This window comes from Mastigoproctus giganteus, chromosome 9 (assembly GCF_048544385.1).
Source record: "Mastigoproctus giganteus isolate SK-2022 chromosome 9, ASM4854438v1, whole genome shotgun sequence".
NCBI classification, from domain to species: Eukaryota; Metazoa; Arthropoda; class Arachnida; order Uropygi; family Thelyphonidae; genus Mastigoproctus; species Mastigoproctus giganteus.
Window position 1 is genome coordinate 65,559,916 of NC_143583.1, and position 25,599 is coordinate 65,585,514.

General features: G+C 35.7%; 1 protein-coding gene across 4 annotated transcripts in view; it reads right to left on the reverse strand.

The window, feature by feature from the left end:
- mri (BTB/POZ domain-containing protein mrityu) overlaps positions 1-25,599 on the reverse strand; it is a 384,830-nt gene that overhangs the window by 87,119 nt on the left and 272,112 nt on the right. For 3 of the 4 annotated variants that reach the window (XM_090381835.1, XM_090381834.1, XM_090381836.1), the window contains one exon: positions 23,881-24,069. The exons of the other annotated variant lie outside the window; for it this stretch is intronic. In XM_090381835.1, coding sequence (XP_090237961.1) covers positions 23,881-24,069 — 189 coding nt within the window. The remainder of the gene's footprint in view (positions 1-23,880; positions 24,070-25,599) is intronic. 4 annotated transcript variants of the gene reach the window in all.

Genomic DNA, 25,599 nt, shown 5'->3' on the forward strand with positions numbered 1-25,599 from the left:
GAAATGAAGAAAAATAAAAAGAAACAAGAGTTTTTTCGACAACTTAAGTCACAGAAGTTTCAAATTTTATTTTGGAATAAGAAATAAAAGCTTACATACCATTTTTTTTTTTTTTTTTTTTTTGTGTGTGTGGGTGTGTGGGGAGGAGGTAGCTTAGTGTTTCCTCACATGAAAAGGAACGCCGCTAGAGTAAAAAAAGTAGTCTATAATTTTTATTGGAGAACCAATATAAAACCTAACTACATACACTGAGTTATCACTGAATTATGACCACCCCTATGAGAAAAGAATGCGACCCGTTGACAACGTGCAGTACGAGAGTGTGCAGTTAGTTGACCTACGAAGAATAGATAAGGTGTCAGTGGTTCAGTAGGTAGTAAAATTCCGAGAGTGATGGGTAAAAGAAGGATTCATCGGACTTTGATAAAGGACAGATTGAGAGTGCTCGACAAGCTGGTGCCTTGATTTCCCAAACAGCTGAACTGATGGGGTGTTTGAGAGCCGCCATAGTTAAAGTGTACCAGGACTGGCATAAAAATGGTCAAAACAATAACCCGACAGCAAAACTGCAAAGGTCAGTGAAAAGTTGATGTTAGAGGCGAGCACCAGGTCCGGCGACTCATACAGGTGCAGCACTGTTGAAGAGTTGACTACTCAATACAACATGGGACAACTCGGAACAATATCTGGCATGACCAAGCGTCGCACGCTCGCATGTATGGGCTATACCAGCAGACAACCCCTACACCATCCTCTCCTAACCAAGGTTCATCAGCGTTAGAAGAAGGTATGCTAGTTGGATGAATCACGTTGTTTACTCCACATCGTGAATGGTCGTGTACGGATTTGGCATCAATAACACGAGGCTTTTGATCCATCATGCATGGTATCAAAAGTGCAGGCTGGTGAAGGCGGTTGTATGGTGTGGTGCATGTTTCACTGGCAGGAACTTGGACCCCTGGTGCATGTGAAACAGCGTATCAGTGGTCTCCGCTATCGTCAACTGCTTGCTGACTGTATACATCCCACTATGTTACACTTTTTCCCGAATGGCGACGGTGTCTTCCAAGATGACAATGTGCTGAGCCATTGGGCACTTGTTGTGCAGAAATGGTTTGAGGAACACAGTTCTGACTTCCAGCATATCGATTGGCCTCTGAACTCTTCCAATATCAATCCCACTATGGAAAGGCATATCAAGCATCTGGATACAATAATCACCTCCATACCTGCATTGCTGACCACATTACACACAGCTTGGTTGGCGATACCTCCTGAATGCTTCCGACACCTTATTGAATCAATGCCAAGTCAGATAGCTGCTGTACTGAGAGCAAAAGGAGGACCTACAAAGTATTAGGTAGGCGGTCATAATTCAGTGATCACTCAGTGTATAAAAGATCATGCTTTACATTAATTTGTATCCCGGTGATAACTTGCAGCTATTTCAAGGGATCCCAGTGGTGTCTCTCTCTTCCCCTTTAAACCAAATTATCCATCTTAACCAGTGTCTTAAATCCTATCCATCTTGAATTAGCCTGGAATCCAAGATAACAAACTTTTACAACCAACACTTGATCTTCATCAATGTTAAATCTGCTGATCTTCCCAGATAAAACTGGGAATATCAACAGATTTAACATGATTGTCACTTTGCCTTTTTGATGTTTTAACATGAGTGTAGCCCTTGCATTCCATGTTTTTGACTTTAAGTCCATTCACTCTTTACTTTCAGCCAAAAAATTCATGCACTGCCATTCAATCTTAATTCCAGCTGCCTCACTCAATCCAGAAGTAATATTTCTCCCCCCCCATCCAATTTTCAAAGCACCCCTACTATCTATCACATTCTTCAAGGGGAAATGCTGGTACTGCTCAGTATTCCTTGTCCACAGCAAAATTCTTCCAAAGTTTCAGAGACTTTTCTGAAACCATGAATTTTTCAAACGAAAAGTGGGAAGCAGTCAAATTTCTGTTTGCAAAAGATGAAAAAGTCTCTCCCTTCCACTGTGAGCTACATTTCCTGATAACACTACACTTTTCAATGGCATGGTTTGCATGTGAGCTAATCAAAAGATGATGGGCAGACCATTCAAGATGAACCACAGCCTGACAGATCTCTCATCACAACCACCTTGGCAGATCTACTTGTATGGGGCAACTGATCATGGAGGAGTGACTAAAAATTGAGGACATATGTTCAGAGATAGACCTTTTCCACAAGTTTCTCAATTACTAATTAAGGATATTTTGGCAGAGATGGACATGTGGAATAGATTTCCGCATTATCTGTGAAGGTCTGCTAATGTCAAAGGTGTGTGCTTCTTGCCGGAATCTAACTTATCCCAAAGAAGCTGGATGCCAATAAGGAGGCTAACTGTGACCATGTCAAATCCTGACTGTCACAAAGGAAATTCAGATAATTTTCTGGGCAGGGTGATCACCATGGATGAGTCCTGTGTCTATATATGATCCAGATCCATAGGAGAAAGAAATGGCTCCTCCATGTCCAATACCATCAGCAAATAAATGAGTTATGCAAGAATTGCATAACTCACTTATTACATAACTCATTTATCCAGTTTATTTATTGCATAACTCAGTTATCCAGTTGAAGAATAACATTTGGTTAATGTTCCATTTGCAGTACAGAAAAAGCATGCCATTGATTAGCACTATTGACTTTCTTTTCATGAAAGGAGAAAGGCCCAATCACCTTAGGATAGAAAATCACACAACACTGCATAAAATTGGTGCTATACCTTGCAAATAACATCTGGGTTTTCAGTGTCCTAAATAGTGAAAATATTTGGGGAACTGAAAACCTTACTACACAAATGAAGCTGATTTGCTGGTTCTGATAAAATAATTTTTAGCGATTTTCACAATTGCAGTACAACAGGATTTTACTGAAAAGATATAAGATGGGAAGACAAACAAAGAGAAACATAGGACCTTTAGTAGCCAAGAACAGTAACACACAATTAGTGACAAAAGCAATTTCATACACGATAAAGGGCACATACAAAACAGAATAACAGATATGATATAAATACATTAATGATTTATGGATTATACCTGAAAGAAAAATTCAAAAGCTTGAGTTTCTCCAAATTTTTTTTTTTCCTAAAGAAATCTATTCAGAGATGAGTAATAAAGCCAAGATATCACCAGTGGATTGACATTGATGCAATTCATATTTGCAATATCTAATCAGAGAGGTTTCAAAATAGCTTTAAGTGATGGATGGAAGGTGATGGATTTCTTCATTAATCTGGGAAGAGTTAAGTTAATTGTGACAAAATAACTGGAAGAGAAGGATTTATCATCGTCTTAAGGAATGGCTGTATATGAAGAAATTTCCACGAATGGGGAAACAACCATACTATTTTGATCTTTAGTGTAGGTAGGAAATGAAGCTAGAGATGTGAATATAAGCCAAATGGGACAAGGTTCCACATCTTAGGTCTTATCTTGAGAAGAAATTTTGTAAACATCTGTACAACGAAGCTTCACTGAGTTGAATGAGTGCGTAACTATAAACATGTATGACAAAACAATGTTGTAAATATCTATGAACAATTTAAGAAATGACAGTGCCAAACATATAATCAAATGTCCAAAATGCTGTACAAATCATTTTATGCCTAAAAAACAAATCAGAAAAGTTAGGGAGCTGGAATTCTTGTACAGTATTTAGGGCCATCCGTTCAAATGAGTAGGGATTACATGATCAACAATGAAGTCAGCAAAATTTACTTTATTAATAAACTTCAGCAATAAAAGAGTGCATATTTTAATTCACATCTGGGTGTGTAAATTTAAAAGTGCACTCTATGGTTCTGAACAGTCCTGTTGGTATATTGTACCCAAGGTAAAATATAACACCCATTCACTGCATACAATAAATGTAACATCATGTAAAACAAATTCAGCTGTTTCTAAAATTCCACGAATTCATATCAGAGTGCTCATGAATCACATGGGGACAAACTTTGTGCTGAAATCATGTGAGTTTATTTGTTAGAAGTGAATTTTTGCAGAATTATTAGCAAAAGTAAGCAAAACTGTATTTGGAATTGAATTTTAATTTGATAAAGTTTTCAATTATTGTGTCTATCCTCTATGCTAAGAAAAGAATGCCACCAATATACACAAGAACCTTTGTACACTAAAGAAACAATTACCTACATCTGTTACATGAACAAACATTCAGTAATGATGCAATTAAACCTTCTAAGATGAAAGATCACTTACAGGGGATGCATTCTAATAAGTAAAACAAAGTCCTCAGGATTTTTAAATTACTGAAGAAAAGATTCAGAAAGTGTATAACTTTAATGCCTTTTATCAAATCACTGGTAGCAGCTGCCATTGAAGGAGAGACAATGTACAATACAGTATTTCTTTTATTGCAAAAAGAAAAAAAGTTTGTTGTTGTTTGTTTGTTATTTGGTTTTTAAGAGCATTAGCAACTCAGGCCATATTGCTCCAGGGATATGGGGTGGTCATACCCTGACCTTTCCGCATCCTCCGTATTTGGTGGTCACGGGCTCGAACCCCAGTCTAATGAAGAAGCGTGTGCTATGCACTGCTGCTCCTGCCCACCTGGCTATGGAGGAGCCAAGAAGAAAAGTAGCATACGATAAGTTAGGAGGTTATTCTACCAGCTGTAAAGGAAGTCAGAGAAACAGTCACAAAAAGGGCCCCACACTGAAATGTACACTCTGTGATATTGATTTTAGAACTCTGAAGGAATAGGAATAGAGAGGATACTACTAAAAAGTTATCATAGTCAAGGAGTTAAAAAACACATGTTAAAAGTTACAGACACTAATGTGTGTGCGAACACATTTAATGGCACAAATGATGCTTACAACGGGAAGATCAATGTGATGTAAATCCACCCCAGTTCTGGATGCAATGAGATAAGCATCTTGGCACTGAGTTTAGAGGTGTCATACAGCCTCACGCCCTGCAGTCTGTGCTTGCTGTAGATGGTATCCAAAGACCTGGCTGGCCAATACAGTATCAGTAATGGCATATTGTGCAAGGAAACCTAAGGCTTATGCTGCACCAGCAAAAAAAAAAAAAAAGAGTAAAATAATAATAAAATTAAATGAAATAAATTAATAAATAATAAAAGAAAAGGAAATACACAACCTACGCATTTCCCTCCTCCTGTAGGTAATATATCCAGCTGACCTTTGAATTTCCCAAAACTGTCAGCCTAAACTGCCATGTAGGTAACTTATTCCGGTAATTTATAACTTAATGGCTAAAATAAAACTTTCCGCAATCCAGTCCCCCATAACTTGAATTTATGGCCCCTAGTTCTAGAATCATTTATATTTTACATTCATCTTACTTTTGCCTCTCAGAGCCTTAAACACCTTAATCAAGTCTCCTCTAAGGTACCTAGTTTCCAAGTTGTGCAACCCACATACTCAAAGCCTTTCCTCATATGGATGCCCTTTTGCCAATTCAACTAGGCGAGTTACCCATCTTTGGACTCTTTAAAGAAGCTCGATGTCTTTTTTTAGGTGTGGTCTCCACACTTGAACACAGTATTCCAAATGTGGTCTACCAATAGCCTTATATAGTGGGATTATGATGTCCTTATCTAGCTCAATAAATCATTGATAGGACATCATGAACCTTCCCTGCAACCTGTCTATGATACTCAGAGAACTTCATGTCTGACCGTATTGTAACTCCCAAGTCCCTTTCTTCCACCTCCAACTTTAGTTCAACTCCACCAAGTGTATAAGTTATTTTGGGGATGCTGTTCCCCAGGCGTAAGACCTTGCATTTGCTGAATTAAAGCAGCTGACTATCCCTGAAGTCTATCTAGGTCACTCTGAAGAAGCTTTCCTTGGCAGTGATCATTAACTACCCCTATTGAGCTTTACATCATCTGCAAATTTAGACATCACTCCCTCTATCCCTTCATCAATGTCATTTAAGAATATCAAAAGTAACAGTGATCCCAATACTGATCCTTGGGAACCCCACTTCTCATATTAACCCAATCTGAGGAATAACCATTTGTTACAACCCTCTGCTTCCTTCCCTGAAGCCATCTTGCTATCCAAGGATTTTCCCTGTGATTCCAACCCTTTCCAGCTTATAAAGTAACTGCTCATGTTGGAGTGAGTCAAATGCTTTGCTGAAATCTAAATAAACAAAGTCAAATTTATCCAGTACATCCAGACCATGGAGACACTCAGAAGAAACCCTTGTGGTATGTGTTTGGGCATTGTCCTGCTGAAAAATGGTATCAGACACTCCAGTAAGAGGCAGAGAGCAATTGGCTCCAGATTCTTGGCAACATAGTGGCAAATAGTCAGAACACCGATGGCAACCATCAAAACTGACTACTCCCCACCACCATAACACCAGCAGGGCATGCAGTATGGCATTCAACAATGGCTCTAGGATCACAGTGTTCCTCGTGTTGTCTCCACATGTGTATACAGTGATCATACCTGTTGGATCAAACCTGTTGATGGATAAGACAATCCTCCCATTCTGTAGTTCTCCACTGTGCTCCACTGACCATTTAACGAGCAATCATACCCTTTCTGAAGCTACTGTTGCCTGTGTATTGTTATGCCCAACATGTTCCGCTTCATGGCCAACACGTTTTGCTAACTTCTTGAAGGACAATAATCCACCCTTTTTTGAAGTCTCTGGGCTGCTGATATTGTTGTCAAACGTGACATCTCAGTACTCTCTACAATCTCCTTGCACTCAAAACATGGTTCCTGCAAGAGAGAAGCTTGTTAGCTGTATCACACATTTCTTTGAACTCCACAATCTCTATATTCATTTTTATATCAGTCAAAGCTTCCAAATTATTGGTCCCATATTTTAATCATTTGTATATCTCAGTGCAACTCACCTGCCAGCTGATTTGCACGTACTTCCAATCATTCCTTCTGGGCATTGCATTTCAAAAAGTGAATTTCACTGAGTAACAATATAGTGTAATATTGTAATATGAGATACCAGTGGATATTCAGTAAACACTGACTTAGGACTGCAAAAGGTCAAATTTACTATTCAACTAGATGAGATGTTTGGAAGTGCAAATAGTTTTATAGCCTATATTGGGTTTTGTAGTCCTAGCCAAAGATGTATTATGGATGAATGGATGAAGTGCTATTTGTCAAATTTTTAAAAGCTGACTCAAAAGGTGAGATGATTTTCAGGTGCTTTCCGAAGTATTTACAAAAATATGACTTTTTTATTATTTCTCTTAGTAATAATTATATAATTATTTTGATGGTACATTGCAATTGGCAGGTACTGAGGGTTTTAAGCTTTCCTAAAAGCAAAAAAGTTCATAATATGCACTGTGTTTTGCACTGACACAATCTTGTTGCAAAAAAAAACCTTACTGAAGAAATTCATGATACTTTGAAAGTGTGTACCAAAGCAATAAAGAAGATAAAGGAAAGGTCACTTACTTTTTGACTCTGCAATTTATGTGAAGAAAATGACTGAAACTTTTAACCATTTCCTCCTTCACACAAAAGTAAGGTGGTAAAGGAAACTGTTTGCAAACACTTGTTGATTTTTTGATTCCACTGTAGAATTTTTAAATGATATGGAACCATCACTTGATGAACTGCAGTTATGTAAAAAAAATCTATTAACAAGAGTTTAGGATGAAATGTGTATAAAGAATTTCATTTCCAGAAGAATAATTTCAGCAGCATAATTGGATCAGGAAAATTAAGAATAATTTCATTGGCAAGCATTTAGGTCAGAAAAATTAAAACAGTAGTTCAACCAAGGAAAAGAGAAATTTAAATTATGCAGAACAACTCATTTGGCACTGTTTCAATGCCAAACAACATGAGCAGACAGGTCACCAAGTAATAATTCCAGGTACCTGGAGGCCAGCTTATATGCACCTTTAAGGTTCTCATCATATTCTTCAGTCTTCTGGTGTGCATATCTCTATTCTCATTTTCTCAATGCTTCTTAGTACCTCATACCATACAAATTTAATGCTAGCATGCATTAGTTCCAAATGTAGGAACGCTCTTTTCATACAGAGGCTACTTTATACATGTAATATTAAGCCTCTCTCCCTCAATCTCCTGTCTATCCTTCCTTAATAGATTATACATGTCATAACAAAACTTATCTATTTCTGATTGATTGACACCAAGCTTTCATTAACCATATAAGAATTAAGTGTCCTAATTAGAGAGCAAACTTGCTCATTTATTGATAACACTTCTGACATTTCTTTAGACGCAGCTTAGACTATAGTTCATTTCATTTTAATTTAATCCCGAAATAAACAAGAGGCACCTGTGAGATGATCTGATTGAGGTGCATAAGGCTTTGAATGGTTTGAGCAAGCTCAATGCTCATGGGATATGGGATTTTTCCTCTTGCACAGATGCATTCAAATTGAGGAAAGACAGCTGAAGAATAGATGTGCAGAAATTTTCCTTTAGCCAGCAAGTGGTTGATTGCTGGAATCGGAATCAAACTTCCATCTGTTGTTGTTGTGGAAGTCAATAGCTTAAATAGATTTAGGGAAGAACTGGACAAAGTTTTGAAGCGAATAGATAGGTGAAATGGGATTTTTTTTGCTGATGCTGCATAAGCTTGCTTTCTTGCATCATGTGCCACCACTAATGCTAACACAGGTATCTGTATTACGTCTGTTCCCCGTGCCCCAATGACCAGTTTTCCCGAGCCCTTAAAGCCTTTTCAATTGCACTGGCAATTAATATTTTATTTTCATAAGTACCATGGAATACATTTTAAACATTAATACATGTAATTTAACATATAATCCCTCCCTGTGTTTCGGTAGAACTACAGACGCATATACATTATGGCTTAACAGAAATTTTTTCAGCATGTCCTATACCTATCCAGCAGGTTGTCAGTTCATATGTCAGTAATATCATTAGCACACACACACAAGTAATAATATTTGCTTTACAAACAGATTGTTAGTAAAAGTTACAGAACGATAAGATGTTACTCATTTTCCTAGTAACCACACTTTTTCCACACAACAAAATAATTTACTGAAAAAAGAAAGGATTTTTTTTTTTTTTTTTTTGTTTCTGTAGTGTGGTGTGGTGTTTCAAAGAAGGTCCTCTTCAATTAAAGAAGAACCATCATCCCATTTCACGGACAGAACTACATACTCGGGATTAACAACATCATCATGTTAGTTTATTTTTATACAGTATGAAGTAATGAAATTAAGTAATAAAATATCAGCCATTAAACAGTTGCACTAAAGGGCAACTGTTTAAATGGCTGATATAAACTCCATTTACCACTTGGTGGCTGTACCCAAGTATTAAAAAAAAAAAAAAAGTTTCTTTTTAATTCTGTATGTCCTCAACTAACCTCAGACACAGAAATATGTTTCTCTAATATACACTACCTGATAAACAGAGAAACTAGAACAGTAAAACAAATAAAATATAGACATTTATAAATGTCCCCCAAATTTCTAGTTCTAGAGAAACTAGAACTAGAAATTCTAGAAACTCTAGTTCTAGAGAAACTAGAACAGTAAAACAAATAAAATATAGACATTTATAAATGTCTCTTGGGGGACATTTATAAATGTCCCTCAAATTCTTCATAAGGGAGAACATTATCTAAGCATAGCATTGGCAAATAAATTCATATTACTGATATAATGGTATAAATTCAGTAAAACAATTGTTTCGTCAGAAATCAATTGTTTTTCTGACATTTTACTTTCATAATTAATACACCTAATCATGAAGTCAAAGAATTTTGAGCTACTGGAAATGGATAAGTTTTTGAAATATTTTTCCATTTTAATGATCTAATTTGCATATCAAATTGTATTCTATAAATAACTTCAGTCCTAGTCACCTTTGTTAGTTTATTATTAAATTTAGCTAGAGATTTTGTAAGTTATGACTTAATATACTCAGAACCTTTATATCAATGATTTGACATGGATATCGTATCTTGTAACTTGCCCTGCAGCATGTGATAAGGGAATTCTAGTGCTTTAATTATGGTAAATAGGTATCTTGAAAGCTTGAATTATGTAGGTTGGCATCAATAGATAATTTTATTATCTATTATAGACAACTTTACAAGCATAATACATATAGCACAAACTTGACAGCATAATACATATAATACAAACTTGAAAGCATAATACATAAACGTAAACCTGATATCATAATATATATGTATATGTTTGATATTGTAAACTTGATTGTAAACATATTGCTGCATAACCAGTGCATAATGTTATTATTGCATTTAAGTATATTAGTTTAGTGTAGTATTCTCAATTAAACAATTTGAATGGAAATCATGCTTCGGATCAGAGCAGCAAAGCGAGATGGCTCAAGGTAGGGGGAGTGCTGTGGCCCAGGGAAGAATGGGGGGTCCTCAAAATCATTGCCTTACAAAATTTAAATAAATCTCCTGTTTATACTCCAGGATGACCAAACGGTCAGAAGAGTTCACAAGATAGAGAGAATACAAGAAACAGCATCATATTTAGCAGTCAGGGGCTTGAACCCTGGTCACTCAAGGCATATGTACTTATACTACTTGCTTGAGGTTTATGGATCTATCTGGAACAGGATGTGATACAGTCGTGGGGGGATGTCTTTGTGTATGTTCAATGTAAAGAGTGTGAAGATATCAGGCAATCAACTCAGTGTTCTGATGGGTATTTATGAGAGTTTGAAGAACAGGGTAGATGCCTTTGAAGAAAAGGAATTAAAATGCCAGAGCTTGCACATCCAACAACACAGCGGCAACCACCAAGGCAGAATATGCTGATCCCAAAGGAGGTAGTTATTGTCGATGATGCTACTGTCAAGGAAACAGGAAATATACTGTGCAAAAAGGGTAGGTGAAATAGGACCAGAGTATGCTAGGGGCAAAAGTTGATGAGGTTGCAGAGCAGATATTATTTTTAAGGGTAAAAATGTGATATTGTTGTACACTGCACTAATGACATTAAGAGTAGGAGATCTGAGGACATACTTAACAAGTACAGTGAAATTGCTAAGAAAAAGTTGTGAGATACGGTTAAATTTGAAAGTGTTTCCAATTCTACCAGACGTGATAGGAGGAAGTAAATGATAACATCCTTGTCAATCAATATGGCCCTGAAAAGACTGTGTAAGGCTCACCGGGTATAATTTTTCTCAGAGTGGTCTGTGCTTGTTAACAGGAGAGACTGCTTTTACAGGTATGGGATAAACTTAAATATAAAGGGTGAAAGAATATTTGCCAATGCTATCAAGGCAAGATGGGTCAGAAAACTGCTAGTTGGGGGGGGGGGCTATACTAACTAATAGATGAACAATAGCCGTAGGCAGAGGTGAAAATGATTCTTGCATTGCTCCTATTGGAATGTGAAGAAGCGTGGAAAGCAAAGTACCGGAGATTTAAAGTCTGCTGTGGGTAATCATGGAACAAAGAAATACACGAGCTGTGTTAGGGTAACTAAGAGTAAGAACAGGTGCATGTATACTTGCATAGACCAATGCTAGGAGCATATAAATAAATTTAATGAATTTGAAGTGCAGGTAAAGTCATCAAATGCAGCTGTTCTGGGGATACCGGAGATATTGTGTCATCCAGATAAAAGGGAAAAAGAATTTGAATATGGGAAGTAACAATGTATACAGGAGGACAAATGTCAAATATGTCATGTATTCTTGTTTATGGTCTCCAGGATTTCCCCCATTCGCCACTGTAACTTCTGTACTTGGTATGAAACCAATGCTGGCAGTGTGGGGTGAAGTGTAGGTTTGTGTCTATGTGATGTTTGGTTGTGTTGTTCTTTTGCTGGCTGGCTTTTGGTGTTTCACAGCAGGTGGGCCACAAGCACCTGGCTAATAGTCCCTTGGATTCAATCCTTAGCAGTGTAGAGGTATGCCAAGTTCTATACGGCTCTCTACTGAACACTGCCGTAACTAGTTACAGCAGAGCTTAGAACAGTGAAGTTCAAATCCTATCCCACAATGAGGTCAAAAATTTTGATGATAATCATCAGAGTAAGAACACCCTATACAGTAACAGGTTTGCAAACTTCTGCCACTCAAGGGAGTCAGAAGAACTTCCACTCAGTTGGGGATAGCGAAAATCCTGCTCCATCAATGGAGCCGGCAAGCACGATTCTTCACTAGGTATATCCAAGCATAAGACTGCTCACCAGTCCCTCCAGGAGGGATGGGGAAAAATCAAGAAACCACAGAAGATCCCACTCCAACATGAGCCAGTAAGATTCTTAGCTCAGCAGTAGCAAGTTAATAGTGTCCAAACCAGTACTGAGGTCAGAATCAGTCCAGGTGTTATCAGTCGGGTTCCTCAGACACAAGTAGATTGGTTGTAATGTGCTTTGAAAAAGAATCTTGAGGTGACTATTATCTGTAGCTTGATGAGGTACTGGACCAGGTAAGGGCTCTTAAAGTTGCACCATTGTTGGTAATCATGCAGAATTTTTAGGCCAAGAAACTTTGAGAATTTAGGGCTTCTTAGCATTCGCAGAGGCATATGATGTAAGAAAGCAAGTTTAACAGCATCAGCCAAAAAAAAAAAAAAAAACACTTCCCATTTCACCCATCCATTTGCTAAAAACATTTGTCCACTTCTTCCTTTAATTTACTTAAGCTATCAACTACCACAATGACAGATGGAAGTTTGTTCCAGCAATCAACTACCCACTGGCTAAAGGCAAATTTCTGCACATCTATTCTACAATTGCCTTTCCACAATTTGAGTTTATGCCCCTTCAGGTTTATAATCTGAGCAAGAGAAAGAATCTCATCAGCATTGAGCCTGCCTAAACCGTTCAAGGCCTTATAAACCTCAATCAGATCACCTCACAGGTGCCTAGTGTCCAGATGGTGCAATTTGCAGAACTTCAAGCATTTCTTCATAAGAGTACCTCTTTGTTCCACTCAACAGTCTTGTAGCTCTTCTCTGTACTCATTCCAACAACTCTACATCCTTCCTAAAATGAGGCCTCCAGACCCATATGCAGTACTCAAGGTGTGGCCTGACCACTGCCTTATACAAGGGGATAATCACCTCCTTATGGCGGCTAGCAAAATTCCTGTATATCATTGACAAGACCCCATGACCTGCTCTGGCAGCCTGTCTGGACTGCTCAAAGAACTTCATATATCACTGCACAATTACCCCTGGATCTTTTTCATTCTCCACTACCATGAGTGTACTACCACACAGTTGGTACATTTGTCTACAGTTACTGCTATCCATATGCAGTACTTTGCATTTGTCAATGTTAAACTTCAGTTGTCACTTCTCAGCTCATCCGTCCAACTTTTCTAATTCCTGTTGCAGTAACATACTGTCATTAACAACCCTGCCAACCTTTGTATCATCTGCAAACTTTGATATTAAGCCTGATATACGTTCATCAATATCATTGATAAATATATAAAACAACAATGGGTCCTAACACTGAACCCTGGGTGACTCCACTAATAACATAAGTCCACAAAGAGTCCAGTGTCCATTGATTACCACCTGCCTTCTCCCACTCAACCATCCTTTTATTCATTGTAGAAACTTGCCCTTAATTCCATACTGCTCCAATTTGTACAGTAGTCTTCCATGTGCAACAGTATCAAAAGCTTTCTTGATATCAAAATTATTTTTTGCATCCAGTTCCTTTGTGACATCATAGTATCCAATCAAATCTGTCAGACAAGGTTTCACCTTAACAAACCCACACTGTTCTGAATTATTACTGCAGTCTTGTCTAGATGATCCTGCAATGCTTCTTTAACCAGTGACTCCATTATTTTTCCCAGAACAGAAGTTAACTCCTTCCCGGAACATTTTTTTCCGGAAAATGTGCCGTAATGGATCAACTTTTTTTATTTTACAGATTAAAATTACGCATCATGCGAATACTCACTGTATAATTTGTTTTTTATTAATTTTTTCGTAGAAAATACATGGGAGTAATTAACCCATTTGGGCTATCCTGAGTTATCGTGAGTATGCCAAAAAGTGTGCAAATTATACAGATTTTTTTAATAAATTAGCGATTGAGCTAAAAGAAAGGCACAGAAAAAGTCTTCATTACATAAATAAATTTAAAAAATCAAGTGGAACGCACAAGCAGTAATCGGGAGCTAACTACATTCTGACACACGGCCGCCACAAGTGGACAGGTGAGGTAAGTGTCGCTTACGGGTGGCAGTTCAAGAGGGCGCCGAAATATTTTTCGATATTGCTTTTGTGAATTATTTTCGTGGGTTCAGTATTCTGCATTTAGGATGGCAAATTATATTTTGCTTATTGGCGGCACAGGAACGCACACTACTGTTCTGACATTGCTGTACAATATAAGTAAAACAAAACCAGTTGTTTGCTGCCAGGTGTAAGAAAATCCTGAGAAAACTTGGGATTTACCTGCCTAATGCAAAATTAGCCAGATAAATGCAAGAGAAAATACGCTTCAGTCCTATATCATTGATATAGGACTGAAGCGTAAATTTAGGACTGACTCCAAATTCAGTCCTAAATTTGGAGGTATTATTGTTTGCTTAGGGTATTGTTGTATCCCAAGATATTTCGTGTAGTTCCAAATAGTTTTAAAACTAAAAACGAGAAATCTCGGGATAATCCATGAAGCAGTTAAACTAATGTCTGTAATTACTCGTGTCACCCTTTGTGAATTGGAGATAGATTTGCACATCTGCAGTCTGTGTGGACTTCCCCTGAATCCAAACGATGCTCTCATAATTATGGCTTTTTTTTTTTTTTATGAAAACCCCAAACACGAAAGGTATCAAAACCTATAGTACTTAGTACCGTGCATGGGTTGAAGGAGAAGTATGGGGGGGAGGGGAATGCCGGAAACTTTGCTCTAGAGACTAAACATGGGTTTCACCACTTCAAGCCTCCAATAAGCAAAGTGGTGGTATTTCACTGGTTGATGAAAGTCATGGGTTACTTCCTTCCTTTGCTTCCTCCTTTAACATAACTGATAAATTTTCAGTTAAAATACATTAACGTGTACTGCACGTTAGATCTAGAATGTCACAAATATCATCAATTATATTGTCTGTCTGTCCTCATGGATGACTCAAAGCACTTTTTTCAATATTTTCAGCCACCTGATTTGATGATGAATGATCTGAATGCTCAAAATCCTCAGCTGAAGTTTGACCACCTTGGAAATGAGAATACCAGTTAAAAGGTAGTGTGTTCTAAGTTCTACCCACAGAGTAACACTCAATGCTTGTTTAATAATTTTTTTTTTTAAATCCCAGAAACTATTTTTCCACATTTATGACAAAAATTTGTTTCAAATTCACTGTTACTTATTGTCTGCCATTTTACTTGGATAAAAAAAATCATAAGACATACTTAAACAAAAACAGCACAAAATAAAACAAAAGGTGCACCATTTAGATACCAACGAACAACAAATTAGTTCAGTGGTATCTAATGGTGCCCTGCCATATTACACGTGGTTAGCACTCCACATAGGCCTAGGGAGTATTTAATATGAGGCACAAGCCAGTCTGGAAACTTTTGGCTTGTGCCTCATATTTATAAAAAAAAAAAAAAAAAAATCGGAACATTCACATTTTTATTTTCTCATTCTTCTATGATGACACTGATGGGGAGCTTTTATACTTATTTCTTGGAAAAACTCAGTTAATTTAATAATTCTTTGTTCATTTTCTCAAACATTTCACGACAAGTCTCTAAATAATTCATTTGGGTCATTTTGTGCATGCATTCCATTCAGCTAGCAAAATCTCATTAAAATATAAATTAAATATAAAAAAAAATTCAAAATCCAAAAAAGACTGTTTTTATGGTGAAGTGAAAAGCATTTTTAAAATGACTTGATTTCAGGATATTGACAGTTTAGGAGGGGGACAGCAAGGCAGAATCCCTGAAATCAAGACTGTCCCAAAAAATTCAGGATGGTTGGTTGCCATATTATTACTACTTGCTTAGAAAAACTAATGCAGAACACACATTTTAATTAGTAAACCTTCAGTAAACAATAAATTCATATATCATAGATAATATTATGGTTTCATTTCAAAATATGCCTGAAATTGTCTGAAATAGGGAATGATATGTATCACTATAAGAAGTTAGATGCTCAGAAAGCATCTATCTGATGTAGTAATAGCAGTATATTTAAAGCTAAAAAAATTAGCTAAAGAATCTAAAAAGCTGAACACAGAGTCTAAAGAAGAGAGCTGAGAATATAATGCTGATTCACAGCCCTCTAAAGAATAATGTAATATCATTAACCTAAAGCAATGTTCGCATAAGACCAACCTTATTTCTAGATTAGAAAAATTCAGATAATTGAAAGCTATAATGAACAAACCTAGGTAATATGAATAAAAATTGATAACTAAAAATCTGTTAACGTTTAGGAAAAAACTGTAATTCTTTTAATACTTAACTAACAAAACTAGAAGACTTAACATGCTATAGGACCAAAATTTAATATAGATTGAAACAAGGGTGCTTACCTAAATAGAACTGAGTTACTGGTACACGATAAACTGGCAGGATGAGCAATTACACCTATTCTTATATAGAGTCAGATATCCACATATAAGAATGTGATGCAACATCATCTCATCTTAGCTCTGGTTTAGTTAAACCTCTCTTTGTTTCAATCCACATTAAATTTTGTTCTTAGCATTGTTTCCTAGTTCTGTGAGAAATAAATAAATAAATACAAAGGGTACTAGGAAAGTTTTGCAATATGACGCAACAATGAATCACAGGAAGCTGCTTGTTGCTGCATGTTGAGACATGTTCATACGTGCATAGTAGCCGCCACGCCAAGTCGATGGGCTCAGTTATTCATTAGTAGTGAGAATGTAAAGTGCTTGCGATGGCATCGTGGTCACGAAATGAGATAAGGACAGTTTTGCGTTATAATTTTGTGCGTGGTTTAACCATAGACCAGTGCTTAGAAGAAATGACTCTTGCACTAGATGATGATTGTCCACATCGTACAACGATATTCAGGTGGTATAGAGAATTCCAAAGGGGGAAATTTCACTCTGGAGGATTCTGAGAGGCCGGAAGGGCCACGAACGTCAGTTACGGAGGAAAACGTTACTGCTGTGAGGAAAATGCTTGACGAAAACAGGCGAGTGACCTACCAACAGATAGAGGATACTTTGGGCCTAAATGCACCAGCAATTCGTTCGATTCTGCAAGATCATTTGCACGTGAAGAAACTTTGTTCTCTCTGGGTGCCGCATCAACTGACTGAAGAGCAGATGACACGACGTGTGACTTGGTGCCGGGAGATGTTAAAAAAGTTTGATAAGGGACAATCTCGGTATGTGAACAACATCGTGACAGGTGACGAGACTTGGCTGTACTATTACGATCTGCCGACCAAGGTTCAAAACAAAGTTTGGGTCTTTGATGATGACGACACACCCGTAATTGTCAGAAAATCCCGATCTGTAAAGAAGAAAATGATAGCTGTATTTTTCAAATCGAGTGGAATTGTGGAACGTGTCGTTTTGGATATGCAGAAGACAGTCACAGCTAAGTGGTATACTGAACAATGCCTGCCTAAAGTCATTGGATCTATGAAGAACCTGCGGCCAAAGTCAAGAATGGACACCTGGTACTTCCATCACGAAAATGCTCCAGCTCACCGCGCCAAAGCCTGCACCGAATATTTGACCACGACAGGACTGAAACTTCTCGAGCACCCTCCCTACAGTCCAGACCTTGCTCCCTGCGACTTTGCACTGTTCCCGCATGTGAAAATGAAGCTAAAAGGGAGGCGGTTTTCCAGTGATGAGGACCTTCTACGGGCTTGGGACAACGAGTGTGCTTTACTCCCTAGTGAAACTTGGCACAACTGGTTTAAAGATTGGTTTTGGAGGATGGAGAGGTGTATTGAATGTAGAGGAAATTACTTTGAAAAAATTAAATAAACAAAGCTGTATTGCAAAGCTTTCCTAGTACCCTTTGTACCTTTAATTGTACAATGAGAAAATGAACATTACTGCTATGCAAGTCCATGTCCAGAAGGCCATGGGTAAACAATGTAACATTAACATTAAAACATTTCGCCATTAGCTATGTATTAAAAAAAAATCCAGGCCTTTTCTCAATTTTAACGGATCTTTAATTATCAATTACTCTTCATATCACCTAGTTTTGTTCATTGTAGTCTCAGTTTATCTGCAGTTTTTAGATGCATTTTTACATATATGCATAAGTTCCAACTGTCATCCAGCCAAACAAATGTGTCTTTACCACATTTGTTTGGCTGGATATCTGTCCATAGATAACAACTTGACTCTCAGTGGATGAATTTTCATGAAATTTTTTTTGTGGTTTATACAAAATGATTTGTCAAGCCACCACCAAATTTCATTAAAATCAAACAAACAGAAATCTGCCAATTATTATTTCTTTATTCCACAAAATTTGTATGTAAAAAAGAAATTCTTAGATTAAATGAAGTTTTAATGCAGCAGTGATAACTTTAGACAGGTTGTGCATGCTTTGGTGTATTGCTAAGTAAGACTAGTGAACATTTTATCGCTTATGAAGAGAGAGATATATATATATATATAGAGAGAGAGAGAGAGAGAAGAAGAGACTGAAAACCATATAGGAAAAGAGCAAAAGACATACAGTTGTAATTAAACCTAACTGATAAAGTTTGAGAATGTACAAGACTATACAGTTTTAATAAATATTGTATAAAGTTATAATCCTGGCAATTAACTGAGAAGAAGATAATTATGTTTATTTTTCACTTCAGCTAATCACAGAAAACGAAAAACATTAATTTTAAGATAAGACAGAGAAATGTGCCTGAAATGTAACAAACTGCATGCATTAATGTAATGTAATGTAAATTAATATACTTGTAACGGGAGTGTGTTTTGGATGCTTAGATATTATTTAAGTTTGACAATAGTGAAATTATAGTAATCTTTAAGCATTAATATTTTTAATAATTTTTAAGCATTTGCTATTCATTTTTTAGTCGCATTATTTAAGACAATTAGTTGGTCCTTGGAAAGTTTTTAAGATCAATCATAGTCTCTACTATCCACCTTCCAACCACAAAAGTCTATTCATATGAATGAAGAGTATATTGTGCTCTAGAATGAAAAGTCGGTTCATGACCAAATTTTCAGCCTACGTTCTATTGGTCCTTGGGAAAATTGTTCTGTCGGTCCATGGGAAAATTTCGAGTCCAGGTGCAACTACACCTGTTCCCTCCCACCTGCACAAAAATTGAAAGTGTGAAATTTGATTAATGCAAAGACACTTTCATAAATGAAAGTGTCTTTGCATTAATCAACAAAAACATGATTTTTACCAAATTTTCAATATATACTCTGTTGGCACCTTTGGATGGTTCAAGTTCAATTCTGATTTCACAACATTCTCTCACAAGTTCACAAGTTTCCCTTACAGAATATAGCAATATTTCTGTAGAAATATTACCATATTTCTGTAGGGAAAACTAGGAAGGCAATAGGAGGAGTGCTGATCCATTTCAAACTGGAGAAACAGGAACAGGAATTCTAATCCATTTCAAATTTTCAACGATTAGAATATTTTAGGAATCTATGCAACAGATTTTTATGTTGATGTGTTTACTTATTTTGTTATAAATTATAAATTATTACTATTTGCTAAAACACCTGAAATGTAATGCACTACATACATTAATTAACTTGCTTAATCTAGAAATAAGGTTCATCACATATGAACAGTTTCTTTAGTTAAATGATTTGCATTATTCTTTATAAGGGGGCTGTGAACTAGCACTAAGTTCTGTTTTTAAGACTTTCATCTTTTTAAATTTAACACAATTACTACAAGAAATGTATCATCCCTGAGCATCTGTACTCTCACATTATGCTAATTGATTCTTCTTCTTCTATACTCCAAGAAAGGCCTGAGAAGTTCAACAAAACTATAAAATATAGCCAATAGTATTAAGTGCAAATTGATGTGATAACACTTCAATAAAGATCTTAAAACTTACTCATGTGGCATATAGCTTATTTATTTCACTTAACTACTTATAAGTTCGAACGTTTGTTATAATATTTGATTAATAAAATCTAAACCAAGCCCAAAACCATTGTAAGCTTAAATGTTAAGTTTACATTACTTATACTAAAATTAATATTGGCACTACGAAAGTTAAAGAAGGGGAAACACGCACACACAAAGAGACTATATGAAAGAGTCATGAAAAAGATAGTATCAGCTGCAGCTTAATTCTTGCTGAAGAAAGAGGTACCAGTTTCATATTTGAACCAAAATTTCCTTTTGTGCAAGAGTTTTAAAATGGACAAATCAGGATGCCAGGTCAAGTAATGAAATAAAGACCAACACTGAAATTCATTATCAACTGAAGGTGCTGTGTGACAATCATCTAACAGTTCAAGGTATGGTACAAAGGGTTTCAAGAAGGCTGCAGAAGCATTCTGAATGCCTCAAAGTTAGCAAGAAGTGTGTGTGTGTGTGTGTGTGTGTGTGTGTGTGTGTGTGTGTGTGTGTGTGTGTGTGTGTGTGTGTGTGTGTGTGTGTGTGTGTGTGTTATGGGGGTTTAACGGCGCATAAGCTGCTGGGGCTATAATGCGCCTATTCACAGGAAAATGCTAAAAACAAAATTTAAGCGTAACTGAAAACATAATTTAGGCATAACAACTTGGTTGTGTTTACAAAGATATTTTAGAATTTATCATATAGTCCAATTATTTTCAGATAAGAGAAAAACTCGTTGATGTTTGCATCATCTCCAATAATATATTGTAATGTCATTGGTTCTCGTAGATTACTCAGGGAACACAGGACGGATGTTCTGCCCTGTTGATAGTGAGGGCAGTCAATCAGAATATGTTTGACTGTTACATTTTCTGAACAGTATGGACATTGAGGAGGATCTTCGCCTCGGAGCAGATGGAGGTGGGTCAGATGTGTGTGTCCGATACGTGCCCGTGCAAGAACCACTTCTTCTCTTCATACTGTTTTGGTGCTAGGGTGCCAATGCTTTGGATCGTGTTTCAACTGGTAGAGTTTATTATTTGTTTGGGTGTGCCATGGCTCTTTCCACTTCGCGAAACATGCTGTTTGTATGATGTGACAGTAGTCAGAGGCTGGAACCGGAATGGAGGTTAAATCAAAAGATGAGGGATTTTTAGCAGTTTCATCAGCAAGTTCGTTACCCATTATCCCTGAATGTGCTGGGATCCAGCAAAAGGTCACTGATTGATGACATTCTTCAATGTGTGTGTGTGTGTGTGTGTGTGTGTGTGTGTGTGTGTGTGTGTGTGTGTGTGTGTGTGTGTGTGTGTGTGTGTGTTATAGAGGTTTAACGGCGCATAAGTTGCTGTGGCTATAATGCGCTTATTCACAGGAAAATGCTAAAAACAAAATTTAAGCATAATTAGCAAGAAGTAACTGATGACATTCCTACTTCTTTATTGAAATATAACCCTATAACTCTTAGTTACCCTTAACTGTGTGTGTGATTAAGTGTTTTCTTCCTTATGCCACTCAGCTACTTATTAGACTTGATACATTATTCACTAGGTTTGAAATAAATTTTCTATTAGAGGCCACGTTGTCTGAGGAGACAGTAAATTTCAAACCAGCTGTCACAATGATGCTTTCAGTTCAAATAAACAGCAGATTCACCTTTTTTGGAAATGCTGCTTATTATGAAATGGTATTAGCAATTTAGATCATCTCACTGATAATCCTAAAGTTCCTAATGTGGGTACAAACATAATGCATGTACTGAAATCTAATCCCTCAACCTTTACTACTTTGCTAAAAAAATATTTATTTTTTTGATATGATGTATTCTACAAACAAACATTTGTGTTGAAATTTGTTTCTAATTAATTATCAGTGCATTTTATTTTGATAAAAAAAATTTTCTATGCCACAATTAAGCCATTAATTAATTTTGAACAATCAGTGCAAGTAATTAAATTTCAATATGTAAATGCTCACTGTCAACAAAAATGAAACTCCAGTTTTTAGCTGTGCACAATTAAAGATACAATACAAGTGCATCATAAACATCTTTGTGTTAACCTAAACAATCCAATGCCTACTTCTGCAAATATGATCACAAGTTTGCCAAAAGCTGATTCAATAAAATTAGACCACTGACCATAAATCTGTTGAAACATGCTGTTTTTGTTGTTATTGTTGCATAACCCTTAAGTGAAATCTCAACAAAAAAGTTTGTAAGTACACAGGGGGATATACTACTACCCATTTTTTAAATGTGTATAGCAAGTCTATATTTGAATATTTTTAGATTATTTTTAAAAAGAAAGCTGTTCAATACTGACTCTAATGCCTTCAGAGCTTTAATTTTTCATAATGAAATGGCTGAATATGGCTGTCTGATCATTTCACAGAAGATTTTTCCTTTAGTCATATAACATTATATTCACTATACAAATGAAATATTGTATTCATGTGTTTTTTTTTAAATAAATTATGAATTTAAGTACTATATAGAAGGTTGGAATAAGATAATTCTCGTCGATTTTTTAAATTCTTCAGTAAGTGTCAAATGATTATCTCAAGTAATTAAATTTTTGAAATAAAACTTTCCAATTATCTATAACAAAGCTGCATATTAATATTTTATATTAATTTATTAAAAACGTTATTGGCATTCCAAACAATGTGTCCATTGCTACACAAAAAAAATTCTTAAATAACAACTACTATAGTTAGTTATTTAAGAATTTTTTAAAATTTATTTTATAAAAAAAAAAAAAAAAAATCATCACTTATGTTCCAAAAAGTTTCTCAATATTGACATATATAAACAAAAACAAGTTTGTTTATGATAATCAGTCTGGGAAGATAAAGGCAAAAGGTTCAAGTTCCAGAAAACCCTATTCTTTCAAGGTCACATGAGAAAATTTGCATCATCATGATTACAGATAACACTAAGCATATACAATGAAAATGCCTGTCAGCTCAGCACTGGCAAATAACAGGATTGTGTAGGGGTACATAGGTTCCATGTTTTTTGTATCAGCACTAAAAATTACTTGCAGGAATTATGATATAATTCACAACAAAAAGATTCACAGAAATGAGAAATCTGTAATCAGAATTTCGTCTGAAGATAACTATGGGCTGGAGCTATTATTTCTATATGAAAAATGACAAACAGGCAGCAGTACCACAGCCCCCATAACTATTTAAAAGTAAATGGCACAAGAGCAACATGGTTATAATGTGCCTTCAAGTGGTATAAACAAACAATGATTTGTTTATCTTAGTTAAAGACAATGTTACATTTCTGAGAAATGTCTCTATCTCCCTCTCTCTCTATTAAAACTTAATCTTACTACCTCCGACAGTGTCAACTAACTCAAGCCTAATAAAAGTTAATTTCAGCTAGTTACCACTAGAAATTATAATAATGATTTCTTTGCCAGATGCAAGGGTAGTTATCATATAATCAGGAAGAAATATGCAGCTGGTAATATTCAAAATGAATAGCACACTTCTTTCAGTTTAACATAGCACTAGTATCAACAACCAACAGTAAGCCACCTAACATGAAAATATGATATGCTGAAAGTTTCTAAGCAAAATGTGATTGAAAAATCAGATGGCAATAAAATATGATGGTGTAAAACTAAATTAAATTAATCATTCTTTGCTAATAAATTATAAATTCTTTCAACTTGTTGGTCATGACTGCAATTACACAAGTAGAACAATCTTGCTCTGATTTAATTGTTCTAAAATGTCTGTTTTTATTTCAGAATTTTTTTTTTCCAAATATTTATAAATTTATATGACTTATCTTACTTGTTTTTTGGACCAGAATTGTGAACTACTTTTGATGATGATGATGATGGTCCAGGGGAGAGTGAGATGTCTCGCTGAGATTTACCTCCACTTGAGGGAGCTGGAACTGTGCTATTTACCAATGGTAGACTATTTAGATCATCCATTCGACTGACCAAACATGGCTTCAATTTAGGAGAATTGGTATAGCTGAAATTATGTTATACTTTCAGAAAGCTAAATCTTCACCACTGATCAATCAGTAAACATAGTATCCTACAATATCAAAGACGAATACTAAAAATATTTTCATTAAATAATGCATTTCTATTGCATTTGTATGGCATTTATAATGCATTTCATACCAATGAAACTGTCATATTCACTTAGTAAATTAAAAATCAGACAATTTCAACAAGTCTGCATAATTGGTAACTTAAGTGAACAATATTCTAATATTACTCAGAAGTGATCTAAAGTGGTTTGAAAATGAAGCATTCTTCAAATGTATTTTTTGAAATACATGCCAAGTGCATCTAATAATTAGACCAGGCAGTGAGCCCCCTTGTTAATTTTTTAGGGATTATCTCAGCCCTTTGTGTAAAAAAAAATTAATTGTTTAATAAAATTTAACAGACTATTTTAACTAGGGATAACCCTGAGCAGAAATTCTTCTCAAACAAGTCTCTTGTTAACAAATTGGTAGCATGTTTAATGTCATCTATTAGATATCCCTACTGCCACTATCAAACAATTAAACATTGTGACTGATACATATATTTTAATGTGAATATGAAAAAATATATTTCAATCCTATTTTTAACAGCAGAACCTACTAGCTAGGGCTATTCATTGTATGTATCCTTGTATGTACATTAAATACAAGATTAAAATACATTTTTGCATTAAAAGATATATTTAATTGGAGATAAGCAGTCAGCTTTCAAAAGTATAAAAAGAGTATTACTTAATCTGTTTAAATCTGCATGGAGAATGTTCATCAAACAGGGTCAAAATGATACCTATGAGTTTTCATGTTAAGTGACACTGAAATAAAATTGCTAAATACATAAAGCCATCAATAGATGACATGCTCACTAAGAACTGAACAGGGGGTATCATGCTGATATCGAGTGCCATGTAATTATCATCAATTCAATCAAATGATGGCATCAACATGGCATATACTCTAAGAAAAGTGTCAAAAAATTTTAATTTTTGGCAGGGGCAAAGATGCATATTCTTATTGGTACATTATCATTAGTTAAGGAATTTGACTATGTTCTTGAGAGAAGTATAATCCCACACCACAAAGCTCAAGAAGAGGTAACCAAATACTGACAGATACAATAATAAATTTAGTGTTTATATTCTGGGATGGCTATCTAGAGTCGGGGGATTTAACCAGATAGAGAAAAGAATATTATCATATTTTGTAGTATCATGTGGATTTGAACATGTGGCATAGCATTTAGCTCTAGGAATAAACTGACAATTATATGTTAAACATTAATGGAAAACAATGCAATTATTATATTGTGCAAAAGGGATTCAATAAAATAAAGGATCATTTCAATTAATGAGGGATTTCTTTTATATACTAACTACTTACTCAGTATATTAACTGAGTTTGTCCCAACTGAAAGTGAATTAATATCTGTGGTTTCATTTTGCATTCTAAAGAGACTGATTAATACTGACCAAAAATTACAGTTAAGTTTGTTTTACATTAAAATTGGC